This window comes from Myotis lucifugus, unplaced genomic scaffold (genome assembly GCF_000147115.1).
Source record: "Myotis lucifugus unplaced genomic scaffold, Myoluc2.0 scaffold_599, whole genome shotgun sequence".
NCBI classification, from domain to species: Eukaryota; Metazoa; Chordata; class Mammalia; order Chiroptera; family Vespertilionidae; genus Myotis; species Myotis lucifugus.
Window position 1 is genome coordinate 133,463 of NW_005871647.1, and position 17,572 is coordinate 151,034.

Here is a 17,572-nt window from a genome sequence, read left to right on the forward strand (position 1 = left end):
GGGGGTCACCACAACATGAGGAACTGTATTAAAGGGTCGCGGCATTAGGAAGGTTGAGAACCACTGTGTTAGAGTCTTCACAGATTAAAACAATTTTTTTCAAATAAAAAATTTCAATGTCAAGAATAAATGGGCCAAGAGCACATACTACACACTGGAACACGACTCGGTCACGATAAAGAAGGAATCCGACATGTGCCACCTCCTCTGCGAATCCTGAGGGCAGGAGGCTGTCAGAGGAAGACAAGTACTGTGTGATCTCACCTACATGCAGAATCGCAAAACAAGAAGCGAATTCCCCCGGAAAGCATCCCCGCTGACACCTTCCTTGGTGTCCTGCCCGCCAGGTGCTGGTGGGAGGCACAGACCGGGTCAGTTCCTATGGGTGTGAGCCCAGCGCTCACCTGCCTCCTGTCACCTCGGGAGCCTGAGCCACGCCCACAGGGCTCTTATATTTTTGATATTTATTTTATATATTTAAATGCCATTTAACAAAGAAAAATCAACCAAAAAAATGAGTTCGCGTGTCACCTCTGACACGCGTGTCGTAGGTTCGCCATCACTGGGATAGAATGTCGGCCTGCGGCCTGAGGGGTCCCGGGTTCAATTCCAGTCAAGGGCACGTACCTCGGTTACAGGCTCCTCCCCAACCTGGGCCCTGGTTGGGGCATGTGCAGGAGTCAACCAACCAATGTGTTTCTCTCACATTGATGTTTCTATCTCTTTCCCTCTCTCTAAAATTCAGTGAAAAAATATCCATGTCCTGAGATGGCTTTACGTTTTAAGTAGCTGGCTCCAGGGGGGCCATAAGCGGATACAACCACCCAGCTGAGTCAGCTGCTGAACACAAATATTGTTTCCTTGCCCGGGGAGGAGCAGCATGTCGGGCAGTGAGACGGGAAATGGAAATGAAACGGTCGCCACCCACACGGTGGTCAGTGTCCACGGGCCTCCTTCGTGGCGGCCTCTGGCTGGTCGTGCTGGCTTGGGGACTGTCCCCGCAGACGTGGCAACTGCGGCAGCAAACGCCGATCTGTCTGAGTCAGAAGCTCTGACATCGGCCCCGGCCGGGTAGTTCAGTTGGTTAGAGCGGCGACCTGATATGCCGAGGTTACGGGTTCCATTCCCGGTCAGGGCACATACGAGAATCAAGCCACTGATGCATAATAAGTGGAATGACAAATCAATGTCTCTCTCTCTTAAATCAATTAAAACAATAAAAAAACTAGACGTGCAACCCAACACTGCACCCTGGGCATTGGTGCCGGAGAAACGGAGACTCACATTCGCACAGAACCTGCACATGAATGTTCACAGCAGCTTTCTCTCTATTAGCCTCAAACTGGCAACAGCGCGGATGTCCTTCAACAGGACAGCGGTTAAACCACCTGCGGTACGTCCACACCACGGGACAGACCACAGGCGACAAAGGGAACAAACCTTCGACACAACAACCCACCTGACTCTCCCGAGAATGACGTGTTACCCATCCCACAGGTAATTCCCTGGAGATAACATTTTCAAAATGACAAAATGGTGTAAATGAAGAAGAAATTATTGGTTGCCAGGGACTGGGCAGGGTGGGGTGGAGGGGAGAGGAGTGCGTGTTATAAATGGACAACAAAGGAACCTGTGCGGTGAAGAAATGGCCCGGCCTTCACTGCGATGGAGTTGAGAACACTGGCCGCCTGCGAGGACCAGGAACAGGGGGAAACGGGATGGCCGTGGGCTGCATCGGTGTCATTGCTCTGGTTGTGGTTTGGGGCTGCAGTTTTATCAAATGTTCGTCACTGAGGGAACCTAGATCAGACACACACAGCCTCTCTCTCTGTTCCTTCTTACAACCCCTCTGCCTGTGAATCCCAGTGATCTCCGTAACAACTGCAATAAGAAGGAGGAAGAAGGCGGGCAGCCAGCAATTCCTTCTAGAAGTCACATGTGATGGAGTGCCCAGTGACCACAGCTGCTGCTCACAGAAATTAAAAACCCCAGGGGCTGGAAATTAACCGGCTCGGCGATGGCACACGGGCTAAAGAAGGATGAAGAAAATGCCCATGACTGTTTTGAAGCTGAAATATATGAAAGGCTAACACCTCTCCCAAACCTGGCACAGAGCCGAGACCCGCTCTGGGCAGCAAACAAAGGGGGTTGAAATGAGACGGCGAATGGCACCTCTGTGGGGCGCGGCTACAGTGTGTTGGGTTCAAGCCTCAGATTAATGAAAGGGCCCTCCCAGCACAATCATAGCCAACGGCTGTGGTTGTGAGCTTGAACCTATGGTCCAAACACGTGGCCCCACGTGCCTTGTGATAGAGTTCGGGTGCATGTAGTTGAGTAGGGTTGGAACTCACCCCTGCTTTGCCTCGTGGCATCTGCTATAAAATAAAGACACGGCTTGTGGGCGCTGTCTCCTCATCAGGAGATGGGTCCCACCGAGACCCAGCTTTCATTCTCTTGTCTGTCTTTTCTCAATCCTTTCACCCCCCCACTCAGGATCACCTTTGGCCGTAACACACCTCTCTGCCCTGGACAAGGGGAGGGGGCTCCTGCTCAGGTTTGCTCCTCTCCGGGGGGCAGAACCCGGGTTCTTCGTACCAAAGCCCCGTCTTGGCACAAGGGAACCACCCAACCTCCAGGCGCGTTTCTCCAAATAAGTATTTGGTCACAGAAGGGGGAGCACCTGTACCGCAGGGACGGTCCATGGTAACCAGGCAACCCGGGCCCCTGAGACGCGGAAGGGGCGCCTGGAGCAGGGGAGCCTCGCGCGGGGTACTCACTTGTTCTGCATCATGTTCATGATCACCCAGTCGAACGGGTACACGTTCTTCCCAATGAGGTTCTTGAACATGATGAAGGTTTCCATCAGGAAGTCCTGAAACAGAACGGAAACACTGAGACCGCCCGCGGGAGCGCGTGGACACCAGCCCGGCCGCCCGGCCCTGAGTAATTACAGGATGAGTGACCGTGCCCTCCACTGCTGAATGAAAACTTTCTAAAAAGTAACGCAATGTATTTCCCGGGCGCTGCGGACTATTTCTGTCTTTCTGTTTGCGCAGCACCTCCCATCGGGGGGAACTTTTCCAAAGACATGATTGAAAACAGTCCCCGGCATGTCTCTCTAATAAAGAGTGCCGTCCCCAAAGATTACAGGTATGTTGTATTCACACACTTTCTGCTTATAGGAAAATATTGTTTACAAACATAACATGAAGGTTATTAATAGTTCTTATAGTGTCCGGCCGGTGTGACTCAGTGGTTGAGTGTTGACCTATGATCCAGGAGGTCACGGTTCGATTTCCAGTCAAGGGCACATGCCTGGGTTGTGGGCTTGATTCCTAGTAGGGGGCGTGCAGGAGGCAGCCGATCCATGATTCTCTCTCATCATTGATGTTTCTCTTTCTCCCTCTCCCATACTCTCTTATATAAAAAAGCAATAATTCTTATATTTACTCTACTTCCATTTCTCATTATCAACAGGCCCTAGCCAGCTGAATATGGGATCTTATTGTCCATTCTCTTTCCTTATATAACTTAGCAAATAAAAGAACTCCCGCCCACTTGTGCCTAGTCAGCTCGCCCTGAACCATCGAGCAGATGGTGGCACCGCCAGCCCTTTCTTATGGCAGCGACAGCCCACAGGCTACTCAGCCGTGACCCGCTGCCTCCCTGAGGGTCCTGTGCTCTCCTCAGTCACGCTCCACTGTCCGCCCGGCATCCACGCTAGGATGCAGCCTGGCATCGGGAAGGGGCGCCCATTTCCTCGGGCTCCCCCCTGTGCCTGCCAGGAGGAGAGCGTCTCGAATCTGACAGCTTGGCACCGGCTCTGAGCTCACCGGAACCAAACAAGTGGTTACCCCGAAGCGCACGCATCTGGGAGCCCGCACGCCCCCTGGAGGCCTGGGGAGGAGGAGGAGGAAAGGCAACTGAGAGTCACTCAGAAAGGTGCGGCCCAGGTGAGAGGTGGCGAACCAGTGCCCGCCGCTCATTCACGTGACCCACGGAATCGGGATCCGGTGCCGTGGCTGTGAAGACCTGGGAGGTAAACGGAATTTCAGAAGCCAAGGAAGCAATTCCCAACACAGAGCTGCAAGGACTTCTGGTGGAGAGACACGAGCTAGACTTGAGAGCAAGAATCGCCAAGGTCCAAGGTTCAGACGCTCTCTGCAGCCTTAACACCAGAGCCAGGCCCCTCCCACGAATGAAAACTCGGGGAGCGCTGGCCGGTGTGGCTCAGTGGCTGAGAGTCAACCTATGAACCAGAAGGTCTTGGTTCAATTCCCGGTCAGGGCTTGATCCCAGTGGCGGGGGGTGGGGGGCGGTACGTGCAGGAGGCAGCCGATCAACGATTCTCATCTCTCCCTCCCTCTCCCTTACTCTCTGAAATCAATAAAACTATATTTAAAAAGGAAAACTCAAGGAGCAACTATGACCACCCTTTTGACAAGAGGCCACCAGTTGAGGGGACCTTAGGGACGGTCAGCCCACTGTCCCCCCAACCCAGCTCCCACATGTTCTGGCCACCAGCCCTCCAAGCAGGGGTGCCTCCCCCACACCACCCATGGCTCCTCTCCCCGGTTTAAATATTGAAATTCATATTTCACTCCTTCAGTTCCCCACTTTCTCAAGAGTCTCCCATTTTAATGACCAGTTTGCAGATTCCGCCGGCTGAGTGCGGTAATTTCGTCGCGCCTCCATTTGCATGAAATTGCCCGCTTTCTTGCTGATCGCTCCTCCGAGCCTAATAATTGAGACACAGGGTCTGGTTCTTATTATTCCGGAGGCGACGCCTCTTTCCCCAACGCCTTCCGCTCCTCCCCCGGGAAACCGCCCCCCGCCTCATTAGCGGGGCTCAGCTGCTCCACGCGCGCACTTTGCTGATCACACGGAATGCTGTGCCTTGTGGGCGATGGGAGCTGCTGGGCGTCCGTGTCGTCTGCATCGCTTACAGCCGTGGCCGTGGGCCGCGCCGTCTCATCTGCCTCCCACAGGGGACGTGGCTGTACAGACTATGCCGGTGGCATTTCCAAGTCCACAAGGGGAGACGGGGGGACGCGTAGGAGGTGTTTGTGAATCCATCTTCCAGGCCAATCCACGCCTGCGGCGTCTCCTGCTTTGCTCGTGGAGAGGGTCCCACCGCCTAAGTGGGCAGCTCCGACAAGAGCCATCACTGTACTGTCTGGGCCAAGCCTTCTTGTCACGCACCCAGCTCCTTCCGTGCGTCCCGTCCCCACCCACTGAGCCAATGGCCTCTCTCACCGACCAGCCAGAGGGCAATCCCAGCCCTTCTACCTGTGTCCACTCTTGTCCCTCGTGGTCCCTACACGTCACCCAGAGTGATCTGTTCAGATTGCAAGTCTGGTCCAGGCACCCACCCTCCCCCCATCTCCCACTGAACCCCCGTCCCAGTGTTCTTAAGGACGGAGCCTCGTGACACTCAGAAGCGGAAATCACCACTCTGCTTCCCGGTCCTGGCTCCAGACAAGGACCCTCGAAGGATGCTAAGCTCGTCAGATGAAGGCTTGTTGCGGGTGGAGTAACTGCCGACTGACTGTGGGTGACCTGACAAAGGGGCAGCTTCACCACGGGGAGACCTGGCAGGGCCCCCCTTTTACCCAAGGGATCAAACCACCCATCACCCGTAGGGGCCGGCTTGGCGTTTTCACCCCTCAATGCGCACAACAGGGAAGGACTCTTGCAAAAGGAGGGCCCTGGATTTCAGACAAAGCTTCCTGTCAACGAACAAGGCAGCACGTATCCCTTAAGAACGGGGGTCGTCGGCAAGATCGTTGGCCTGGTGTCTACCCAGAGCAATGCCTTGAAAGGAAGAAAGAACAGGAGACGAGAGGCGCCGAGGCGCATGGCGGGGCCTGGACTGGGCTCTGGTCTGGGCAGCCCCCGGGGAGGACGGAACATCGGGAAGTGAGGGAGTCGGAAGCCTCTGGAAAGGGGGTCGGCTGCCCTGTTCCGAAGGGCCACGGAGAGGGCTTCCTCTTGAGAGATGTTGGCGGAAGCTCCGAGGAGGAGGCAGGTTTCTCACAGGCTCCAGGGATCTCTGTACAGACAGAGCGACTCAGGGGAGGCCGGCAAGGTGAGTGCTCGCAGCGGCGGAGCTCAGGTGACAGGAGTCATGGAGTCATGGAGTCCATGGTCCCGGCCTTTCCACCTGCTCGCACGGGCGGTCGCTCCTGATAAGCACGTGGGGGCAGAGCACAAGGAAAACCAGGGAACGGGAACGGGGTCAGCGACTGCGTGGATGTCGATCGCAACAGCACCGATGATGTCCCAGGTGGCCTTGTGAGAAGCTGCTCTTACAGGAGAAACCGGGGAAGGCTACAGGGGCCTCTGCACTATCTTTTACAGCTGCACTTGACTCTACAGTGATCGGAAGATAAAGCGTTTACTCAAAGAATCAAGGCTTTGAAAGTCATTTTAAAACAATTAAAGGAAAAATAGCAAATAAATGACTTTTTTTAATAAATAAAAAGAAAGCAAATAAATAAAATATAACAAAAACAACAAAAAAACACACCAAACCCACAAAAAACAAGCAAAGTGCACAAGGCTGCTCAGCCCGGCGTCGAATTCCAGGGGCCTCTATACCCCACCCTCCCCAGGCTTGTCGGACCCGGATCCGCTCGCTGCCCCAGCAAGGCTCCCATCCGTCCATGCTGCACCCTCCATGCTCCCCTCCCTGCACGGCTCCCCCTCCTCTCCCTCCACATCGCAGAGGCTCCCCGGCCGCCGCCTCGGCCAGTCTGGCTCCTTACGAGGCCCTTCCTCTGCGGCACAGGTGACGTGGGCTCGCTGGGAGGACCCCCTGCGTCCCGGGCGCGTCTCCACCGGCCTGCGGGGACCCTAGAGCAGGATGTGCCTGCCTCGCCCCGTCCCTCCCGCCACGGTGCTGACAGGGCCAGTGTCTGAGAGTGACCTCCCTGCCAGGGTCCTGCATCCCAGGCCCACTGTCCGGTGGAGTGAGCCTTCATTAAGCTTCCTTTACACCAGTGGTTCCCAGCGTGGGGCACACGCCCCACAGGGGTCAACTGGATTTTTCAGGGGGGCAATTCGAGAATGAGTTATGCACAGTGAACTCTGTGCATTTCTTATGGCTCTAGGGGCCTCATATACAGTCTATAAATATATATTGTGACATATGCATGCATTTTAGTTCTCTATTATGTGTTTGAAACTTTATTTCCTATGTTTCCATACCACTTCATATTATTATTATTTTTTTCACAATTTCTTAGTGGTTTCTTTCTCAGGACGTCCACTGTCCTTTTGTTCTTTTATGTTTCTCTTTCACGGCTGCCGTGTTCTTTGGAAGCTTGTGTAGACCAAGTTCATGGCCCTTTAGGCTGCCTCCCCATGAATAGGGCTTCGCTTTTTGAATGATAAGAATTCTATGTCACCGGGGGAGGGGGCATCAGGATTTTAGAGGCTTCGGTGGGGCGTGGCCAAGAAGAGGTTGGGAACCACTGGTTCACACGGATGGTCACAGGAACGCAGGAGCAGGTGCTCAGCCCGAGGTGCCGGCTCCCACTCCGACGCTCTCACAGGATTGGACTCAGCTGGGGGGGCTGTTTCGCGTGGAACTCCAGGCTCCGAGCAGGAAGCCACTGGCAGGATGTCTCCCAGCCCAGCGGTCAGCAAACTGCGGCTCGTGAGGCACATGCGGCTCTTTGGCCCCTTGAGTGTGGCTCTTCCACAAAATACCGACTTTTGCGCATGGGCCACGAAGTTTCAATCGCACCGAACGTGTTTCAATTGCACTGTATGTGCGCACCTGCACGTGGTATTTTGTGGAAGAGCCACACTCAAGGGGCCAAAGAGCCGCATGTGGCTCGCGAGCCACAGTCTGCTGACCACTGTCCCAGCCTGACAGGCCCCGGCTGACATTCTCCCTATCACCGCGCCCATGAGCACTCTCACTCCCCACTTCCCAAGTGAGAGACGGCACCTGGACCACCCAGGACACCTGCCTGAGGCCCTGGGGTGTCAGGAGGCACCTGCCTGAGGCCCTGGGGTGTCAGGAGGCACCTGCCTGAGGCCCTGGGGTGTCAGGAGGCACCTGCCTGAGGCCCTGGGATGTCAGGAGGCACCTGCCTGAGGCCCTGGGGTGTCAGGAGGCACCTGCCTGAGGCCCTGGGATGCGGTCGTTCGGGAGGGAGCTCCTGAGCGACCACTTCCGCTCCGTGGCGAGTCCCCTGTCTGGTTGCATTAGAGTTTTACTGAGCAAGTGCCGACGGGCTGGGTGATCACAGCTAATGGAGTGGATCAGGGAGGAGAAGTTCAGCAGAAAGACTCTCTGGCTCCTGCTGTTGCAAGTCAATCAGCGGGTGAAGAGGAGTGAACGGGAGACTCTTCCTGGGCAGCACCCCCAAACCTCCACGACCCCGAAGCCCAGGAGGGACACGGACAGGGCAGCCCAGTCACCCCTCGCCCCGCACGAGCAGGGGTCTGCGTGTCAGGACCCTCATCCTAGGAACACGGCTCAGGTGGACCCTCCCAGGCGGCTTCTCAAATCAGCCGCGGGAAACCCCGGTGCAGAATCACACTTAAAACAACAACTCCAGTGTTCCCCCAAAATGCTTCCCATCCCTGTGTTCCCCCAAAATGCTGGCCCCCAAACACGGGGAGGGGACAGGGTCAAAGTGACACTCACCACCACGTCTGTCCTCATCTTCCCGAAAGTCGTGATCAAATGGGCATAATGATAATCTTCCATCTGCCGCAAAATCGCGGTCATGCAAGCCACGAAGTTTCCCTGCAGAGGAATCAGAAGACACAGTTAGACGGGGCGGGGGGCGGGGTGGGGGGTGGCGGGGAGAACAACACCCTTGGGAAAAGTGGGTATCCACCAGGAGTCTGGGCTGGAACTGGCAGCGCGAAGCCGCCACATCTGCCACCCCTGGCGGCCACCAGAAGGCGAGTGGTCACTCCACCCTCACAATCTTTCTTTTCTTTTTCTCCCCCCACCCCCATTCCCTTCTCTCTCGCTGCATTAAATCAGTGCTTCCTGACCAGGGCTGGTCCAGGCTGGAAAAACAAGCTTTAAGTATTTTCGTATTAAACAGCCAGAAGTTAGAGACCGGACTGCAACCACAGCTCCTCTGCCTGTGCTCTGGTCACGGCTGCCCTGACCGCACGGTGTGTGCGAGCCCTTGACCGGGGCCGGGCCCACGGAGGCCTTTCCTTCCCCAAGTCCCGCCGGCGCCCCTCGGAGGCAACCCCTCCCGCTCACAGTGAACTACGGCCCGTTCTCCTCCGCGAGAGGAATGTGCGGAGCGTGGGCTCCGCAGAACGTAAAGTGGCGACGGGGATCTCTCAGGGCGGACAGGCTGGGGGGAAGGAAAAGGAGGAGGAAAACGGAAACCGACCAACAAAATCAAGACCCGGAGAAGCCAAGGGCTGAAGCAGTTAGCAGATGGAGGCAGCCAGCATGCATGCGGCGGTGTGCGTGCACATGTATGTGTGCAGGTCTGTGCATGTGCATGTGTGTGCACGCAGGTCAGCGCATGTGTGTGCAGGAATGTGCATGCTTGTGTGTGCAGGGATATGCCTGCGAGTGTTTGTATGTGCAGGTGTGTCCATGTGCGTGTTTGTAGCTGTGTGTGTGTGTGTTGTTGTACAGGTCTGTTTGCATGCATGTTTGTGTGCGCCTATCTGTGCATGAGTACACATGCAGGCCTGTGCATGTTTGTGCGTGCGCCTGTGTTCACATGTGCACATGTGTTCATGTGTGCAGGCCCATGCATGTTTGTGTGTGCGGGTGTGTGCATGACTGTAGGGGATTTATTTGGCAGGTGGGCAGGCGGCTAAGTGGTCCCATTGCCTTTGACTGCCATGTATCACACTTTGGGGTTCATGGCTAACAACATCTTAAAAGCCTTCCTTGCTCTTCAGTATTTCATCCTAAATTAATGACATTTTAAGAAACAGAGGGCATACATTTTCTCCCATTAAACCAGTACAAGTGCAGTAAAATTATAGGATGAGAAATACTTTCAGACATGCCTTAATTCTGCCTTATTAAATGAGTTCCCAAATTGCATTCTTTTACGAACTCTACTTTTACAAGCAGTATATTTGAATGCCTAAATGTCTTCTGCATTAATTTGAGATTCACTCTCTGCAGTGAAATGCTGAAGTCCAATCTTGTTCCAATTCATTCTGCATCTGCAGTACACACACATGCTTCCCAACGAGTCGTCCACGGGTGCATTCCATAAATTGAACAAATACAGTGATGATAGGATGGTGCCTTCCATTTGCCCAGAAATGTAAATTATTTGTGAACAATAATAATTGCTGAGGTTTAGATTCCAAGTTGGGGTTCAGAAAAAGAGCTAAATAATGTGTTTATTATAATAATAAGTTTTCCACTGGAGGAATGAGTTCTGACATGGCAAAATGTCTATTTATGAATATAAACTTTTTAAAATCCTCACAGGAGGATATGCTTTTAATGATTTTTAGAGAGAGAGAGGAAGGGAGAGAGAGAGAGAGAAACATCGATTGGTTTCCTTTCATATGCTCCCCAACTGGGATGAAACCACAGCCTAGGTATGTGCCCTGACCAGGAATTGAACCTGCAACCTCCTAGGGTATGGATGATGCTCTAGCCACCTGAGCCACACAGCCAGATACATAAATTTATCTCAAGATACATAAATACTTGGCCTCCCGTTGAGTTCAAGAGAAGCCGCTTTTGCAACTTCTCTGTGCTATGAGATGGGGTCATGGTCTTCACATGTTGATCAAGTACAACGAGCCGTCGGAACCACGGCCCATCAATGCCCCATAGTCTCTGCGGGTCCATCTGATAGGCCGTGACCCTGAGCTGCTCCCTCTGAGAGAGTGAACGGCTACCAGGCGTTGCTTAGCAGCCCCGCTCAATCTTTCCCTCTCATCCGGAGGCACATGCGAGTCCTGAGAGCTCCGAAGCCTCTGCTGGTGGCCCCCGGAGGCAGGGACCCGCTGTCCCACCCCTGCAGGTGGAGAGAACGCTGGCTGAGGGAGAGGAAAGGTAACGGCCGCCATAGATCATGCCCAGCTTCGGCGCTGATGGAGGGAGCTGGCCATGACCTGGACTCCACCCCTGCCCCCCCCAGGGGAGCTTTTCTAGAGCAAGAGGAGGCCCGTATTGGCCACGGTGCCCCTCACATGGGCTCACGTTCATTTTCATGTTAAACAACGGCGACTCGCACTCTACAATCACCTACGTCACAAGCCAGCTGTGTCCGACCAGAAGCGATATACGAACTGCTGACCTTGAAACACCCAGTTCAATCAGAAAAGCCAGAGCTCAGAGCGGACTTGAGGATGCCGAGGGCATGGGCACTGCCAGCCACCGAGAGTGGGGACGTGGCCGCTCTCACCGAGGGGCAGGAGGCCTGGGGTGCTGAGGGACCCCCGCGAGGCCAAGGCGGGGAGCGGCCGTGGTGCAGAAAATGACACACTAACGTGATAAGGGAGCGATTTCCACAGAGCAAGGCCCGGAAGGCGTCCGCAGCCGGTCGGGAAGTCTGCACGGTGGGCGAGCACGTCAGAGAGAAGGCAACCCAAGGCCTTAGCAAGGATGGGGGATCCACTAAAGGAGCCCCGGGAGAGGGGCCGAGACGGCCGTCACAGGCAGAGGTCGGAAGGCCGGGCGGGGCAGACTGCTCTTCACTTAACCGGAGGGAATGTTCCAGAAGGATCCGTACCGTTCAGTCCTTCTAAGAAGCGAGTCTTGCAATTTCAGCTCTTTTCTAACCGAAACTGATGGACCCGCTAGGCAAGGGGCCAGGGGCCTGGTAACACGCCCAGAGCGGCGCCTCCCGCTCTCTGCGACGGGCCCGCCCCCGGCACCAGGCTTTTCAGGGAGAAAACACCAGGCACCGTGGAGCTTTCCCGCCACGTGGCCCCACGGCGGCGCGAGGGCAGTTACGTGAGCAGCCACGGAAGCGCGTTTGATGCTGATTACACACTGGAAGCAGAAACGGGAGAACTGTGAAAAGTTTTGTTTTTAAAATATATTAGAAAGAGAGAGAGAGAGGGAAAGAGAGATGGAGAGAGAGAGAGAGAGAGAGAGAGAGAGAGAGAGAGAGAAACATCAACGATGAGAGAGAATCACTGATTGGCTGCCTTCTGCACGCCCCACACTGGGGATGGAGCCCACAACGCAGGCCTGTGCCCTGACCGCGAATCAAACCCTGATCTCCTGGTTCCTCGGTTGCCCCCAAACACCGAGCCACACCAGCCGGACATGTGAAAAGTTTTATTCTGCAGGCTCAGAAAACAACATGACTGTGTGTGGCTTTGCATTGATTTATTTGAAATGCATTTAGAAGTCAAATGAAGCTTTTACTTCACACAACGGGGAGGTTGGCAGCTCAGCTGGTGGTGGGCGCCCAGCCTCCTCCTCGAACCTGAGCCTGGGCGCCGGGTCCCAGCCCCCAGGGCTGAGCAAAAATGAATAAATAAATAAAACTCAAGACATTTTCCTTACGACTTCAAAGCAATGCCAAGCAGGGGCAGGGACGGCAGGGTGCGGCTGCAGGAGACTTAAAATTCAGGACACAGGATGCCTAATAAACAAAAATTGTGAACTTCATTAGCAATCAAAGATGAAGATGACGCCGCGTTATTTGCTCGCCAAAATAGCAAGAAGCGCCGAGGTGAGGAGGCTGTTGGCGAGGGTGCGGGCGTGGAGCGCTCTCAGGCACCGCTGGTGGGAGCCCAAATTGCTGTAACCTTTTTAAAAAGTGATTTAGCAATCGCTTTGAAAAGTCTCGGGAAAAATACTCAGCTCCTCCGTAATTCTACTTCTCAAATCCACCGAGGTCGCAATTCGAAATCGGAAACTTTGTGCCAAAGCTGTCCATCGCATCGCTGGGAGCATCTGCGTGTCCGGCAGCAGGGCCTGTGCACACAGGGTGATGTTGGGTGGGACTGCAAGATAAACCACTGAAGGGCGAGTCCACGCGGATCTCAGAGGAGCAGACAAAAACAAGGAGGTCCCAAATCCTGCAACGGAAGCACCACACGGGAGATCCGGCTACTAAAAATCTATGTGTTGTTCGGCCTGAACCAGGAGGTCACGGTTTAATTCCTGGTCAGGGCACAGGCCCAGGTGGTGGGCTCGATCCCCAGTTGGGGACCTGCAGGAGGCAGCCAATCTCTCTCTCTCTCTCTCTCTCTCTCTCTCTCTCTCTCTCTCCCTTCCTTTCCCTGAAATCAATAAAAATATGTATTTTTTAAAATCTATGTGCTATTTACTGGAGTTCAGATCGAACCTGGTGTCCTGTATTTCTCATTTGCTAAGTCAGCAACCATACCAGAGTGCTGTGATAAAATACTATTCCAACGTTAAAACATTAAACGTTAACCATGCAAATATGAAGTAGTTTCCTAACACAAGAAAACGCTGGGAGAACAAACCTGGAGATGATCACCTGTACATTCCACAAAAGAACACAGCACAGGAAAAAACGGAATGAAGAAACGACTAGAGAAAAAGACCCCAGAGAGTCATCAGGGGCGGGGGAATGAGCCCAGATTACATTTATAAACCACAGATCTGTTCATATTTTATAAGGGAGCCTGAGAGACAAAGATCTCACCTGGCAGCAAGTCCCCCCGTTCCTACTCCCTTATCCTCAAAAGTCTCCTTCTCAGGGCTCCCCCGTCCATGTGGGCCTGGTCACTGCTTTGCACGGCCCCTCCGGCCCGGGGCTGGACTTGCCTCTGAGCACTCCTAGATGCGGAGTGTCCAACCTGTTTGGGCTCCCAGTACAGTGAGCCGGTGGACAGAGAGAACAGAGGCCAAATAGAAAGGAAGACAGACAGAGCTGAGCTCATGGAGAATGGAGGACAGGTAGGACTGAGAATAGGGAGAAGGGAGGACAGAGAGAATGCTGAGCAGGTGGGAGGAGGTCAGGGAGAAGGGAGGACAGAGAGGACGCTGGGCAGGTGGGAGGAGGTCAGGGAGAAGGGAGGACAGAGAGGACGCTGGGCAGGTGGGAGGAGGTCAGGGAGAAGGGAGGACAGAGAGAACACTGGGCAGGTGGGAGGAGGTCAGGGAGAAGGAGGACAGAGAGAACGCTGGGCAGGTGGGAGGAGGTCAGGGAGAAGGAGGACAGAGAGAATGCTGGGCAGGTGGGAGGAGGTCAGGGAGAAGGGAGGACAGGTGGTGAAGCAGGGGACACCTGTGTGTCAGGCAAGTGAACATAAGACGTCACTGCAGGGCACAGAGGCAAAAGGTTAAAGGAAGGACGGGGTTAGGAGAACGGGAATCGAGGGTGAGACCTACCGTCCCAGTGTCTGTGTCAGCTTTGCTTGGTTGAAGGTCTCAGAGTGCGTATGAAGTAGAAGGAAAAACCCCGAGGAACGGCCTTCCCAGCCCTGAGGGGCTGAGGGGGCGAGTGTCCCCGATAAAGGCAGACCTGGCAGGTGCCTGCAGGGAGGGACGGCCTGGCCCTGGTACATCACAGGCAGGATGTTCCCTGGGGCCCCGGAGCCCACACGCTGCTGGGGGCGCGCACCCTCTCTCTGGGACACGGGCAGAGAGCTTAACTGTCTGAAGTGCTCCACATGCCAAGGGCTTGGGGGCAGCTCCAAACCCCCAAAGCTGTGGGAGCTGCCACCAGGGACCCTGGAGCCCCGAGTCTGGAGGGCAACATGGGTTTGGATCAAACAATTCCACCCGTTGAATCGGGGACGCCCTCCAGGGCTGTCAGGGAAGTTGTACTAAACATGCTTCCAGCAAGGCAAGTACTTGGAAGAGGAACTCTCCTTGATACGGCGAAAGGTCAATATATTGATGAAAACAAACCGACCTCCTAATCGTCATTAAAAAGTAAAGAAAAGGGAACCCTCCCGTGGCATTTTCAATATATCGCTCAAGGAAGCCAGGCAGGAACTGTAGTCAGGGGGGAAGATGTATGAGTTGGTGATTCCGAATGACTTTCACTGGGCGGGGGTGGGGGGTGGGGGGTAGGGGGTGGGGGGAGCATTCAAGCCAAAGAATCCACAGTGGAAAGCAACCCTATGAGGCTGGACAGGAGGGGGATGTAGCTGAGGGTCCAGTCCTCCACTGAAAAGGCAGATGGGACTTGACATAAATCCCCGACAGTGATTTAAGTTTGTGGTACGGATGCGCCGAAAGCCCCGGAGGGCACAAGATCTTCGTTTTCAAGAGAAAAGGCCGCTGGCGACACGTTCAAGGGCTCGGCGGCTGTACTTGGCAAGGGTATTGCTCGTGCTGTTAATTCAGTACCCGGCTAAGCACAAGGCAGAATAAAGAGGTGAGTCAGGTTCCCCTGTTAAAGCGGAGGTTCTTGGAAAGCTGAGCCCTGTGCTCACGCACATCGTCTGAGCGCACTCGACTTTTCCCAGAAAAACAGTCCCTGGTAGCACGGAGCCTGTTCTGTTCCCTTTCTCCTTTAAGGATAAATGCAGTCCCATGATGTTCTCCAATGCACGGTTAATTTCTACTCATTCAGTTTCCAAAATATTGCGATTCCTGTTTTCATAAAGGACCATAAAGTAAAAAGTGTTTGTGAAAGTAAACCACAAGAAATTAAAAGCAGAATGGTCGACCAGCTACACTAATGTCGTCTATTAGCGCTTTTCAACTACTAGCAATGAAATTAACCCTAAAACTCAAACGGAGTGCTTGCTGGAGTTCAGGGAGCACTAGTGTTTTATATCATTGCAGACAGTACGAGGAAAGAAATCTAATTTTAAAACGAAATCAATTACAATTTTACAGTGGCAGTAACTGTAGGAAGACGTTTATGGGCCAAATACACCGAAAGGGCTTGTTTGGATCTGAAGGTACCCAGAACAATTATTTGGTATTTATTCAATGTAATACATTAAAAACACATTCACTTTGCTGTGAAAATAAACAATCAAGTTTTATATATACAATTATACTTTATGGCATAATGAGGAATATATCTTTATATGCAACTTCTTAAAATAATTCATTTGTTGCTAACCAAGTAAAGCAGAAATTTTATATTTTTCATAAACTCAGTAAATAAGATAATATTAGCGCCTTAGAGAATTTAGAATCTTCGAAGTCTTCCCCCATGATACACAGTATCTTTAAGTATACTGTAAGAGAAACAAGAGTAACTCAATCTTAATACAATTTTACCATGGGAGGAAGGATCAATATGCCTTCACTTTTTTTTTTAAACTGACTTCTGTCCATAAAGAACATTATTGACATCAGAGCTACAGATCCAAGTTGAAACTCCTTATTGAATGAAATGAAACTCCTCTATACGAATCATAAAAAAATCCTGTCCACAACATCATTTATATTGGATGGAAGAGCTGGTAAAGAGGAAACCATGTCACATGGCAGGTGTTAAAAATTAAATTAATAAATCATAGAGAAGATATTGAAATAGGAGGTTATTGTATAACTAGAGGCCCGGTGCATGAAATTTGTGCATGGGGGGTGGGGGTTGGGGTCCCCTCAGCCAGCCTGCACCCTCTCCAATCCAGGACCCCTTGGGGGATGTCAGACTGCTGGTTTAGGCCCAGGGATTGGGCCTAAACTGGTAGTCGGACATCCCTCTCACAATCCTGGACTGCTGGCTCCTAATCGCTCACCTGCCTGCCTGCCTGGTCACCCCTAACTACCACCCCTGCCAGCCTGATTGCTCCTAACTGCACCCCCACCGGCCTGGTCACCCCTTACTGCCCCCCCTACTGACCTGGTCACCCCAACTGGCCCCCTCTGCTGGCCTGGTTTCCCCCAACTGCAACCCCCCACCGGCCTGGTCACCTACAACTGCCCCACCCCTGCCGGCCTAGTTGTCCCTCACTGCCACCCCTGCCGGCCTGGTGCCCCCAACTCTCCCCCAACCCCCACCAGCCTGGTCACCCCACATAGCCTGCTGTTCAGTCAATTGGTTGTCCCTTGACATTGTTATTAACCCCCCTGCCAGCCTGGTCATAGGCAGCCATCTTATGAGGATGTGAGGGTTAATTTGCATATTATCTCTTTATTATATAGGATAGAAACAGAGATGACCTAGGTCAGTGGTCGGCAAACTCATTAGTCAACAGAGCCAAATATCAACAGTACAACGATTGAAATTTCTTTGGAGAGCCAAATTTTTTGAACTTAAACTATATAGGTAGGTACATCGTTATTAACTTAATTAGGGTAAGCCTAAGGCTTAGGAAGAGCCACACTCAAGGGGCCAAAGAGCCACATGTGGCTCTCGAGCCGCAGTTTGCCGACCACGGACCTAGGTCATACGATAGTATTCGTAGGAAGCATTTATACACAAATATATACTTACCCAGTGATACAAATCACGCGATACAGTAGAAGGAACTGATCAAAGGGGAGGGAGGGCACACACTACCGAAGCTCAAGACTTAGGATAAAGCTAGGTATCCAGACAGTGTGGCAAACGCACAGACACACAGATGACAAACTGACCACACTCACACGATCGGGCTCACTGATTCTCAGCAAAGGTGCCCAGAAAATTCAGTGAGAAAAAAATGTATATCTTGTCCACAAATGGTATTTTCTAATGGTACAATGTGACAGCGTTTT

General features: G+C 53.1%; 1 protein-coding gene across 1 annotated transcript in view; it reads right to left on the minus strand.

Moving 5' to 3' along the window:
• Positions 1-17,572, minus strand: part of LOC102443158 (dedicator of cytokinesis protein 1) — a 139,550-nt gene that overhangs the window by 75,093 nt on the left and 46,885 nt on the right. The window contains 2 exon segments of the mRNA XM_023745881.1: positions 2,778-2,872; positions 8,663-8,764. Of these exon segments, the coding sequence (XP_023601649.1) occupies positions 2,778-2,872; positions 8,663-8,746 (179 nt within the window). The 5' untranslated portion in view covers positions 8,747-8,764.